General features: G+C 42.8%; 1 protein-coding gene across 12 annotated transcripts in view; it reads left to right on the forward strand.

Moving 5' to 3' along the window:
* The window catches only part of RIMBP2 (RIMS binding protein 2), a 268,024-nt gene that overhangs the window by 100,630 nt on the left and 154,783 nt on the right, over positions 1–12,611 (forward strand). For 6 of the 12 annotated variants that reach the window (XM_019507079.1, XM_019507081.1, XM_019507082.1 and 3 more), the window contains exons 1-2: positions 1,089–1,192; positions 9,968–10,057. In XM_019507079.1, coding sequence (XP_019362624.1) covers positions 1,175–1,192; positions 9,968–10,057 — 108 coding nt within the window. In that variant the 5' untranslated portion in view covers positions 1,089–1,174. Of the gene's footprint in view, positions 1–1,088; positions 1,193–9,967; positions 10,058–12,611 lie in introns of those variants that run through there. The other 6 variants (XM_019507086.1, XM_019507091.1, XM_019507092.1 and 3 more) reach the window with 3 other exon arrangements.

The following is a 12,611-nucleotide window of genomic DNA, read 5'->3' on the forward strand; positions in this document are numbered from 1 at the left end:
TGAACTTATTTCTCATAATGCAACTTCACAGCCCTGAGATCCAGTCCTGGATTAAGCTGTGTATTCTCAGATCTCTGAGGACATTTAGCACCTTTCAGGAGACTCGCACACGTTCCTGGATTACACATGTATTGTCGTGGCCTAGTTATATAATTCTGTTAAATATGTGATAGATTGTGAAGTACCGTATCAGCAAGAGCATTCATTTCACGTGTATAGATACACCTTTCTATCCCCAATCTCCATTTCTTTCTGCTCATTTCTCAGCCTGCTTTTCTAAACTCTGTATATAAACAGCATTACCCAAGCCTCCCTTTTTCTGTTTTATTTTTGTATATGCAACAGCTATTCCTCTCTGCCAATAGCACATCTTAAACAGTCAACACCAGTTTCCCCTTTTCGGTAGGGTGCTGGGTTCATCTCTGAATCCAACCTGTAATCATCAGTGTCAATGACCTGCAAAGGAAAACTTTATAAAGGTTTTGATGTCAGTTATGCTGGAACCCCTGTTGTGCCTGGGCCGAGGTTGGTAATCGTTGCCTATGTTGCATGCTATTCAGATAAGTAGTTCCAATACAGAGTATTCAGGATGAGTAAGCATTTGCAAACCCAGGCCTTTAAAAACAGTAGGTAGTGCTCTCTCTGACCTTACTGAGTCGCTTGCAGGGCAAGATGATGTGAGAAAAGATTAGAAAGTTCTTTTTTTCTTTTCTTTAAGCACCTGTAGCTAGACACTTTCATTTTTGTCTTGGAGCAATGCACTTCTGTTAATGCATCCTCTAGCTGTTCTTCATTGTGTAGGGTTATGACATAAAATTATAATCCATTCTCATTTTGCACTGAAGTCACCTTAGGACAGAGGTAAAAAAACAAGTTATTTTAAGGAAAATACAAATGAATATAATATACATGAAAAATAGTGTACAACATAGGGTTTTTTAAAGCAGAAATAATTGATGGATGAACAACTACCATACAGGGCAACAGATGCCTTGCTCCAGGCAATGTAGAACCTTGTTACCCAGACAGTTGTGTCAGATTGTATTAAATCTGCCGAAGTCGTCATCCTCCTGTGAATTTTCATAGTCAGTCCTTGTATCCTTTGGGAGAGTATCTAGTTTTGCTGTATTTCAAACACAGGCACGCGTTTTGCTTTCACCTCTGCGCTTAAAAGATGCAACTAATATATAAGGTAACTTATTTTATTTTTAATTTTGCCTAGATATGCGGTAACTAATGAGCTCACGTTTTGTGCAGGGTGTTATCTGAGCGTTTAAAGCCCTGGAGTGCCCTGGGTTCCTGTTAAAAATGGAAACTGCTGAAGTGGGAGATCTGATTTTCCAACTCGATTTACTACAATTCAGAGCTATGTGGTTCTGCTCATAGAGGATCACCTACAAAATGTTTGTTTTTTTAAATAAAATGCCTGTTTAGGAACACAACAAGTGTTGTTTTCCTTCCAGTAAAAATACCTTTGCTTTAACAAATTGTGTCCAACGTATTATATTTAAAACATTGTTTTTCAGGTTTGTTTCCCAAAGTGGTGCCTACATGACAGTGATGTGTGTACGCATGCATTTGTCATGCAAGCACACGTACTGCACGTGAGGGTGGCTTGTGCTTCTCAATGTGAGCAAGGGAAGACTTCTTGTTTTAAGCTGGCAAAAATCAAAGTTTCATGCGAGTGGTAACTGTACTTATTAGAAAATAAAATACTGGTAATGTTCATCTTTATTTAGTTGCTACTAATCTCTACTTCGTCTCAGCAGATAATTTCGTTTTCAACCTTGGGGTGGGATATTTCTAAATTAAGCTTCGATTGTTTATTCTGTCGTCCCTGATTTCCGGTGTTCATTTCCTCATTCGCAAAAATGTTCAGTGCATGCTCCCTTTCAGCAGACTACTAACTAAGCTGCTGCATGGTCTTGGCTTTTTTAAAAAATGTGTATTTATGTAAAGTTGACATTATGTAGGGACTGAGAGGCTGTGTAGCTAATAAATGAAACCCAGTGTCAAGACTGCAGAGGCTGAGAAGAAGAAGCTGCTTTGAGAGCATGAAATGCTACTTGCTACTTACTTGCCCATTAGTCTGGCTATGTTTAATCAATGGTTGCCCTGTCTTATGTTCATGTACTGTGTCCTGGAGTAGCTAGCTTGATAAATTGTAAATCGTCACTCTACTTATTATTTTTTTTTTTTTATCAGCAGCTGGGGCAGATTGATTTGAATAGGTTAAAGAGCAGACCTCATTTGACTCCAAAGTAGTATGCCAGTATTTTAGGCTCAATCAAATGATCAAAACTGATGTGAGCTGTGAATAAATGCTTAAAATAAAAACAAAGGAACAACAACAAAAAAACCCCAAACCAAACCACAAAGCCCGAAGCCAATTTGTATAAAAGAGAAGGAGAAGAAAAGCCGTAAGATAAGGAAGAGGGAAAGAAGCGGTTAAATGGTTTGAACAGGTTCCCGTTTCAATTGCAATGGGGTAGCTGTCAGTCTGGTGGAGAAAAAAGCTGAATCCAAGGTTCTGAGGTCTCCAATGATGTGCACGAGACCACGTATCTTTTTCAAGCACCAGTGCTGAGAGGAGTGTCTCTTGGCAGGTTTTCCTCAATTTTTTGACAGTCGTGCCGCACAAGGGAGGGGAGGGCTGTAGCAAGAGAGCACAGTGCTGTCTGCCAATAGCTGCAGGCAAGGAAAACCTATCTGACCTGTTGCCTGCTTCTCTGTCACTTATGTGGGTGACCCCCTGCCTCATGCATTTTCTATCCCCAACCCACCACTTGCCTACAATAGAGAATGCAAGAAAAAAGCCTTTGTTGTAAACATAGCCCTACCGTCAGTGCACAGAACAACTGGCTGTAACCGAAGGCGAGAATAATGGAAGAAATACTTATTTTAATTCTTTCAGTTTATTTTTTCAAAGAATGCTTGATTTCTATCTCTGGGAACTCTCCGGAGGGACATCATGGCTGGGATTTTTAAAAAGTCTACAAGAGTGATCTGGCTGTCTCCCGTTAAAATTCAGTAGGAGCTGGTGCCTCAATCCCCTGGGTTCCAGACCTAGGATTACAATGCAAACAAAATAACCAAACCGCAGAAGAGTCGATCCAATGCTGGGAGGCATTCTCCATGAAAACATAAGAAAAATATGTCTTTCCCTGCCTTTCTCTTCTCCATGAGGCCAAAACTTAAAAGATTTCAGTTGCATTATCTGCCTAATAAAACATTTAATTTTGAGGAAGCTGACCATGAGTTTTGATGACAAGCTGTTGCCATGGATTTTTTTTCTACTTTTTTATAACCATGGCTGAAAATCTTAAATCCAAACCGGTTTGAGTCAATGGAACAGGGCATGTAACATCGCCAACTAGTAGTGAATGTAATCTTGTACATATTGTTAGCTGCAAAGTCAAGGTGGTATTTCCACCCACAAAAGTCAAAATCCCCATACTGGTGAAGAACGTAAGGAGTACAATTAATAGAAGACCTACGTTTGGCCATGCCTAAGAGGCGTGAGCTGCTGATCTGGAGACATTTGGCAAAGGAGAATCTGCGGGGATGGAAAAGTTCAAAAGTGAAAAAAGAGGAAGAGGAAAGTTTTGTTCTGTTCATTGTTTTTTAAAAAAAACAAACAAAAAACTACTACACGTGTATTATAAGCAAGGTAACCAGGCAGTGTGTCCATCCAGTCAATATGGATGCACCTCTTCAGCAAATACGATCTCAGTTTTGCTAAGCGACTTTATTATGAACAAAGAGGAGAAAGAATGTAACCTTGAACAAGCCATTTAACATCTCTCTTCTTCTGTTTCCCCTATCACCTTTATCTGTCTTAGAGATTATGTGCAAGACATAAGGATATTTGGGGAGGGATGGTGATCTCTTTTATTGGATCAGCTGCATAGTTAGAGGTTATAAACTTTCTAGAGCAGTCTCTTACCAAGTGTAGGCATAACACCTATCCCTTACTTTAGTTGAGGCCTCTAACTACTACAGCAATAGAAAATAAAAAAATAAATAAATAAAGCCCAACATGCATATTTTGAACATGTGTCTAGAGCCCAGATTCATGAAGTTTTTTTTTATTCTGGGGATGCCCTGAAAGGAAAATTTGAGCTTGTGATAACAATAGTAGTTGCTCAAGATTTACGGTGCTTTCTGTGATATCAACACAGCCATGAATGGCATCATAGCTATACTCTCTTCATCTTTCTTTTTTGGTAAACCGTGTCATCTGATACTAAATACAGAACGTATGAGAACCATGTGTGCTCATCTCTGTGTGACGAGGACATTTGGAACTGTGTGAATTCCTGTTCCTTACGTGTAAATGGCGGTGGCTCTACCTGTTAAGGACTGGGAATCAAAGCTAAAAAAGGGAAACCAAACCAGTACATACATATCTTACAACAGTGGTTCTCAGCCTCTTTAGACTTGAGGCGCCTTCCATAACTTTTGGGAATTGAGCGGCATCCCATTTCAAAAGCCACCTTATTTATTACAGTGCGTACCCCCTTGCAGAAGGACCAGGCAGTGGGGGGTGAGAGAGGCCAGGCAGGGCTGGACCTCCACGTGTGCTTACATGCTGATCTCACACTGTTTCTCGGCCTCTTGCGGGCTAAGATCAAGTGTAGTCGCTGCACTGGTCAGGTACCTGAGCCGAACTGGATTTAAATGGAAGTGCGTAGTGGAGGGTGCAGCCCTGTCCAAATGCAAACAGGACTCCCTACAAGAGCCTCATCATTCGCTTCCCACTGCCCAGCTTCCAGTGGGAGGATCTTGGCTATGTGCCGACTCTATGGAAATGGAGGACTCCTCCATAGCTTGCTCCTGCGGCTGTTGGCTGAGGGCAAGTGAGACTCGGGGGCATCTGAACCCCAATCCTCCGGGCTAGGGCCCGCACGTAGGATGCCTGCCAATGGATTTGCAAGTATCTGAAGCCTCAGGCTGAAAAGTCTGGGGTGGAGGATACTTGCTGGTTGCAGCGCCACATACGGTGTTTGAACGGTTGAGTTTTGTTCAGTCAAAAGGATTCAGAAGTGATCTGGCTAATTTGACCTGGAACACAGACATTTTTCCAAAATTAAAAAAAAAATTAAAGATCTCCTCGCACCTCATGACACCCTGCAGCACCCCTCGGGTGCCTTGGCCCCTTGGTGTAGTATTACTGCCTTACAGAGTGAGCTTGTCATAGGGGAAATCGTGAGCTGCGCGCCCATCCGGCTTTGAGCGGACAGAACGTGCAGCGTAGCCCTTTGTTTTATTGCAGCAGGACTCTTTTTTTGAACTTTTCTGCAGCTTCATGCACCAACAAGCTTGTGCACACGGACTCCTCTGGGCTATGAAAGATTTTTAGTGAGAACCTCCCAGCAATAATCTAGTTCAGGGACTGACAGCTTTATACAAGACATGGGCCAGAACAACCTGGTGCAGAGTACACTGGGTGGCTCCAGAAGCAAGAGGCTATCCTCGTACCCACACTTGGGCCAGGCCGATGGGACCTGCACCTGTGCCACCATTGCTACTCCCAGCCCCCACTCCCCAGCTGCAGCATGGGTGCAGATCTGATTCTGAGGTTACATTTGTGGCTCATTCTGCTATTAAAGCAAGGGTAGATTTATATCTTATTGGACTATAGTTAGGCAGAGGGAGACTATGGTCTATAAGGTGCAATTACCCCGACTAGCACAGCTACCTACCTCACTCACCTTATAGACTAACTCATTCACAGAGGCATGAGCTCTTGTAGGCTACAGCCTACAGCTGAAAGGAAGGGTGATCTTGTAGTTAAAGCCCTTGGCTGAAAATTGGTTCCGTTCCTGGTTTTGCAAAACATTTCCGATGTGACCTTGAAAAAGTCATTTAATCCTCATCGGTAAAAAGGGGTTAACATTATGAAAATCCACTTCTGTTTATGTGCGTATACCTTGTAGGTACTGTTATGAGGGGCATCACTGGAAAGCATTCAGATAAATTATACCTTCTTGCCAGATACTGCAGGAAAAGACAGAGCCAGGGCTTTGTTGTCACCGTTGTGAATGTTTCTTTTTCTGCATGTTGTTCAGGCTAAAATTCTGCCCCTGTCACAGGTGCATCTTGGTCCCTAAGGATGCCTTTGTGCTGGGGAACAAAGATGCTTGTTTATCTTGGTAAACGCCGGGAGATTACCGTATTCTATAATGCAAAGAAAGGAATTACCGCCACGGCCTACAACAAACATACGTGAAAACAAACAGGCGTACAGCCAAGGACCAGTGAAACGGAGAGGGTTACCATCTTTCTTGAATTCATCCTTGCAAATGACATGGCAAAATATATCTTCCTTCAAGTCAAATTAACCACCGGCCCAGTTACTCTGCCCTCTGTCTCATAAACCAGTCTCCTATCTGGAGATTTAAAACAGTCTGAAGCATGGTGGCCTACATTTTGCTGCTGAATATGTTTTTTTTTGGTGGGGGGGAGGGATGGGGTAGAGAGGGGCTTCTGCCTGAGTTCCCTCCAATCACAAACAGATTAGATTAAGCTGCTGCTGCAAGGCTATTTACAGTACCCAGTGTTACACTACTTTAATTTGCTCGTGTTCTGTCTAAGTGCCGTAATAGTTATGTAACACGTATGACAAGCAGGTTTATACTCCAAAAATGGGAACGGATCTTTTTTTTTATTCCTGAGAAGGCTAAGAGGTGCCTTGACCATGTCTTACAAACACCTGCATTCAGGTTGAAGGGAGGCAACAGGATGCACTTCCTTTGACTAGATGCCTCTTTAACTGGAGAAGATGTAACATGATCTAGGGGCTGGCAGCTGACAGTAGACAAGAAATAGCATGCAGCTTTTTAACAGTGATGGCAATTAACCCTTGGGTCAGCTTACCCACGGGATGTGGTGGATTCTCTGTCACTTTAAAATTTTTAAATCAAGACTGTCTGCCTTCCTACAAAGGAGTGCTATAGCACACAGTGGTGTTATGGGCTTGATGGCAAAGTTGTTGGGTGAGGTTGTATGACCTGAGTTATGCAGGAGGTCAGAGTAGAGCATAATAGTCCATTTTGGCTCTCAAATCTGTGAAAAATCCTCCTGCTTGCAGCATTAGTTACAGTGAGACAGCATGAGACACATTACTCAAGATTAGAGCTAATTACTGTACAGTAAGCGTCACCGTCTACACGTGCAGCTGCATACTGCCCAGTAATTTGCTCTACCCATGAGTAAATTTGCTACCTGTAAATACAAGTAGCATATTTACTCCTGATTATGTACTGTGCAGTACAGCATGTGTAGACGGCCAACCAAGAGCAAATGTGCTCCCAGTCAGCCAGGCAGCAGGGGATGGGAGGTTGCTCCCTGCACCCAGGAGCTACCAGCTGCTGGGACAGGCTCCACCACCAGAGCCCAGGTGGGAACAATGTCCCCCTGCCCCAGCAGCAGGGAGCTCCTAGACCCTACTTCACAATAAAAATCTCCCAGCCCAGGCCCTGTGTCTGCTCCTGCATCCCTGTGTGTATAGACACCTGCCCAGGAGGGGTTTACTCGAAAGTAACTTACTCAAGGGTAAACCCACCCTGAAGCATTTGTACACATAGGTAGGCCCACTATCATGTTGTAATATAGTGAAATGGTAGTAAATACTTGTGAGCTCCTAATGTGTAATTTCATGCGTGCAAGAAAATAGGTAGCACAAAACAAGTAAGGTTAACATCATATCTTTCTTCAGTTTCCTATTTCTGTAAGGGAGCAATGCTAGGTTCATAGGGAAGTTGTATAGTTCATCACTAATGTTTCCTGGACCATCACAGCCGCACCAGTACTCCAGCCCTACTGCTGCAAAGAGCTTGCCATGCTACAGTGCAATCAGTCATTGTTATGAAGGTTCATACCTCTATTTAAAGCAAGTTATACGTTTTAAGGATTTAAAAATATATATTTAAATGTAAATATTAAAAAATATTTAAATATTAGGGTACAACCCTAATGTAGTTCTATGTCATAATTAATGGTCCTACGGCACAGATGATTATTATTTTGGTCAGGCCATATAAGAAGTGTAGGAGTCATTTGCAAGTTTGACATCCTTTTTTTCTTTTTGTAAAGTACAGTGTAAAATCACAGTCCTGAACAAGTACCTTCTAATAAGTGGTAACACAAAGGATGTATCTACATATCCAAGGGATTGTCCTCCTCTTGTGCCATTTGCTCATATCCTAAAAATATTTATTGACTTAGTTCACAACTTTTAAAATGTGCTGTGGGCTAGGAAATTGTTTTGCCCCACAGAACTGTCTAGCATCCCACAGAGCATGACTACCACTTCTAATTGCATCCTGAACAACAGATTTAAGAGAACTTGAGAAATTGTAATTACTGAACTCCTTATGTGCGAGATGATACATCTGCAGCCAGGAGACTCTGAATAATCTGCAACCTCAGCCTTTTTATTTTTTAGCTCCATGCAGCGGCACTCTACAATTAACAGTCAGAAGAGAATTTGAAAGTAAGTCAGAGACTGATACCGTGCCAATATGAGGATGTCAGGATGAGGGTTGTAATGTGCAGTGACTTCAGATGTATTAAATACTGTGAACATCAACCCCATTCCAATTTAGCACTGGGCTGTGGGAGTGTGCGTGTGTTGGACGTGGGAGGATGGGGGCGTTGTATCCAGGCTCAAGGAAACTCGGAAGTGTTTTTTCTTTGCATTGCCTGTTAGCCAGCTGACCTTTGACTGGCCCAGCACCCACCACCAACTGAGAGCTAATCTCACAGTTGGTCAAAATATGGTAAAATGGGCTTTGCAACAACAACAACGACAAAAAGGGGTAATATTCTAATGAAACACTATGGATTGGACAACTTTAGTTTACCCAGACCAGCAAAACTCCAACGCTAGTCCTGCAATTGCCACTTTTACAAGGGGACAAGGTCAGGACTTGAAAAAAGAACAAAAAGTCCCGACTAGCATACTTGGATGTAATTTTATTATTAAATAATCAGCATTCCCTCTCTTCCTTCTTCCCTCTCCCCCCAGCTGAAAACTTCATGGGCAGGTCAACGTAACTACCTTTTCCAAGCCCTTTCAGTCCAGTTTTATTTCTTGGCCAAATGCTATTAACAGCCATTTCCCTTGCAGTTGTTCTGAAAGACTTTGATTTCATAGAGTCACCCTGCTTGAACTCCTGCAAAAAGCAAGACAAGCTGTGTGTGCGCGTGCATGTGCGTGTGTCAGAACAGACAGAACACACTACCTGATTCGGGAGTTATATAAAATCTGAGTTTTGTCATCCGATACAGCCAATTTCACTCCCAAAGTCTGTGCATTCCTGTTAGCTCTTCTCTATTTTGTGCTTCCTTTCGTGCCAAACTTCCCACTGTGATATTTAGTTACAGCTGTAGGTGATGCCTTGAGGCCTGGAGTTGTATTATTTCATTGTCCTTACCTATCCATATCTCTGTAGTGCCTGTCACTGTGTTCTCAAAGTACTCAACGCAGGTTCTGGAAAATGATGATATTCGGTCCAGCAGCAGCTATTATTTCACTTTCTGCCTTGCGTATGGTTGGTAGATTGTGAGCTCTATCTTTGAGGTTACTGCTGTATTGTCTTCCCCTTCAAAGTTTTTCAAGGAATGGGAGGTCAAGAATTTGACCATCTTCAAGCCATGATTCAAGCCATCTTCATTCACTCCATGGGGTCATCTTGTTTTCCCTCTCCTCTCTCTGGCATCCCTCCAGTCACTCCTCCACTTTTCCAGATCCAGATTTCCTCTGAAAAACATTGTTAGGAAAATCATTTTGTAATCACAAACTGCACCTTGACACTTTTTCAGTGCCTTGCTCCCGATAGCACACTTAAGCGTGTGATAATATCCAGTAGGGCACAACCTTTGATTATTTAAGGCACAAGCGTTTATTAGGATGGACAGTGACGGAGATGAGTAACCTCTGATACCTTTACTTTTATTCTAGGAAAATGAACTGAAGGATGCTGTGCAAGAAAAGAATCGCTTGAGCCTTCAATATGCCAGTGTATCCCACAAGGCCCTGCAATATGACCAGGTAACATCACCGTATGCATGCATGGTAATGCAATTCTCACATCCATTTGTCACTGACACCGGCTTGCAGAGCTGGTAGAAGCAGATAGCACTGCTGTTCTGTTTCTCGGCTAGTAATCTATTTCAGGATATTAGGATGTTGTATTTTAAAATGCATTTAATTCATAAATGCTGTGGGCTTTTTTTTTGGTGTGAAGTGATGGTACTCTGAGAGGAAATTTAAGACACACAGATGGCTTTTGCCGTAGTCCAATTAGTCTGCCAGAGCATCTTCTCTTTGTATTTGACAGGGGTTGGCCAAAGTTATCCTTTGCAGAGATTTTGACAAGGGCCGGTCAGAACAAAATTCTCCCCCATGAAAAATCTTGATGCAAATGATGTTTTCCCCATTTTTTCCCTTGTGTTTTTTTAATAAAAGTTTTCAATGAAAACTAGGATTTTGTCACAAGTGCCGCTCAGCAGAAAACGGCATTTTGAGCAACTTCAGCCAGTCTTGGATTTAGCAAGAAAGCAGGTTTGAAATGAAATGATTTCCTCTAATGATTACTTACAGCTTTCATGAATTGTTACATGAAGTCTCTTACCGGCACCGAAGGTGCAGTGAAATTGCACTACCCCAGGAGAAGTTCAGGGAAACCGAGAAGGCTGCACACCACGTTAGGATGCTTCAGCCTGCTGGTGCCAGAGTTACGGCCCCACTTCTGAGAGGGCGCCATGCCTTCTTCCTGCAGGGCCAAGTCAGGAAAACAGACTGTGCTTTTTCTGAGTGCACAGACTATAATAGTGAGAGACTGCATGGGGCACTTACAAGAAGGGAGGCAGTCCTGTTGCCTTCTCGACTGCTCTTCTGCGCTGCACAAGGGACATTTACCGTCTGTGTCCCACAGAAGCTTAGATTTAGCCTAAACTATTACTCTAGGCCGGGCTTTTTACAGGCACTTATGGGGGGTCATCAGGTATCAGCTTGCATCCAAAGATCAGTGGGATCCTGATACTTAATTTCCGTGGGCCCCTTCAGGACAGGATTCAGTCGTTTCTATACAAATAAGCAGCATAAGAAAACGTTGAGTTGGAAAAGGGCCATATGGCTCATTAAGATCTATCTACCCATCTGTCTGGTATTTCTCTCTCAAAATGTTTTTCTTCTAAGTCCTTCCTAGCTTAGGTTTGTATGTCATCCTTTCCCCACTACTGCTGTTGTCTACGAAGTGCAGGTCCCTTCTTTAGGCAGTTCACATTATAACTTGGACAAATATAACACTTAGGACGGATGCCAGGAGAGCTTAACTGTTTAAAAAATGTTAGCTCTCTTTACACTTGTTATCAGCATGTTTGCTTATAAAGAAGCTCACCTTACCCCAGTAAAGAGCGTAGGTGTAGTGAATAAAAACTAATAAGAACCATTTACAAGAGATGTGGTATAGTCCTGGGCCCCACACAGACCATTTGGAGGCTTCCTGTTGGCATTCATGGGGGAAGAATGGCATCTTCTGTTGTTACGGATCTATTGTATTCATGTTTGAAAATGTAAAGAATATTTCTATTTCTGTGTTGGTCCTGCAAAGTCACCCTCTGTAAAAATAAGCAAAGGACTTCCCAGGTGTGCCTCTACCTCATCCTGACCCTCCTCAATAGCTTTGGTAAAATCAGAGAGGGACAAGAGATTGCAGCCGTCCCAGAATATCCATGAATCTTGGATGCAAGTGAGTGAGGCAGGCCCCTTACGGGAAAGGACCCATCAGCAACCCCGTTCTGTGCATACTAGGGGGGCTGCAATGGGAGTGCTTCTGTTGATGGGATTCAATATCACAGAGCGAGAAGTAGCACCAGTTAACCCAAGTCTTTTGGGACTTTATACGTATTAAAGCCATTGCTGAAGTTGTTATTTATTGTTAATAACAATGATACGTATTGCAATAAAGTCTAGAAGTCCCAGTCATGGACCAGGACCCCATTGTGCTAGGTGCTGTACAAATGCAGAAGAGAGTGAGATGCTCCATACCCCATGTAGCATACAGTCTGAATTCCACCCTTTTAAATACATGAAAAGTAAAAGATCATCTCCTGAGACCCTTTTTTTTAAGCAAATAAAACCAATTGTGTGGGAAGAGGGCGTCTGAGGAGAAGCAGAAATGCGACAGAAGGAAAAGATAATAATAGGGAGATAGAGCAGTTAAACTAAAATAAAACAAGGGCCTCAAAATAAAACAGTTCCAAGCTGTTTGTACAGTGGGTAGCGGTGGTTTGATGCTTCCGGGCCGTATGCACCAAAGACATGGATTGCAGATTGGCTGAGGGGTCGCACTCAGAGAGTGGTGGTGGATGGGTCATATTTGACCTGGGGGGAGGTGGGCAGCGGAGTCCCCCAGGGCTCGGTCCTGGGGCCTGCGCTGTTCAATTTCTTCATCAGCGATCTGGATGATGGGGTGGAAAGTAACCTGTTTAAATTCGATGATGACACCAAAATCTGGGGGGAGGTGAGCACGCTAGCAGGGAGTGAGAGATTGCAGAGGGATCTTGATAGGTTACAGGGGTGGGCTAACAGGAACAGGATG

The sequence above is a fragment of the Gavialis gangeticus genome, unplaced genomic scaffold, assembly GCF_001723915.1.
Source record: "Gavialis gangeticus isolate Ggan-Ray unplaced genomic scaffold, GavGan_comp1, whole genome shotgun sequence".
Taxonomy (NCBI): Eukaryota; Metazoa; Chordata; order Crocodylia; family Gavialidae; genus Gavialis; species Gavialis gangeticus.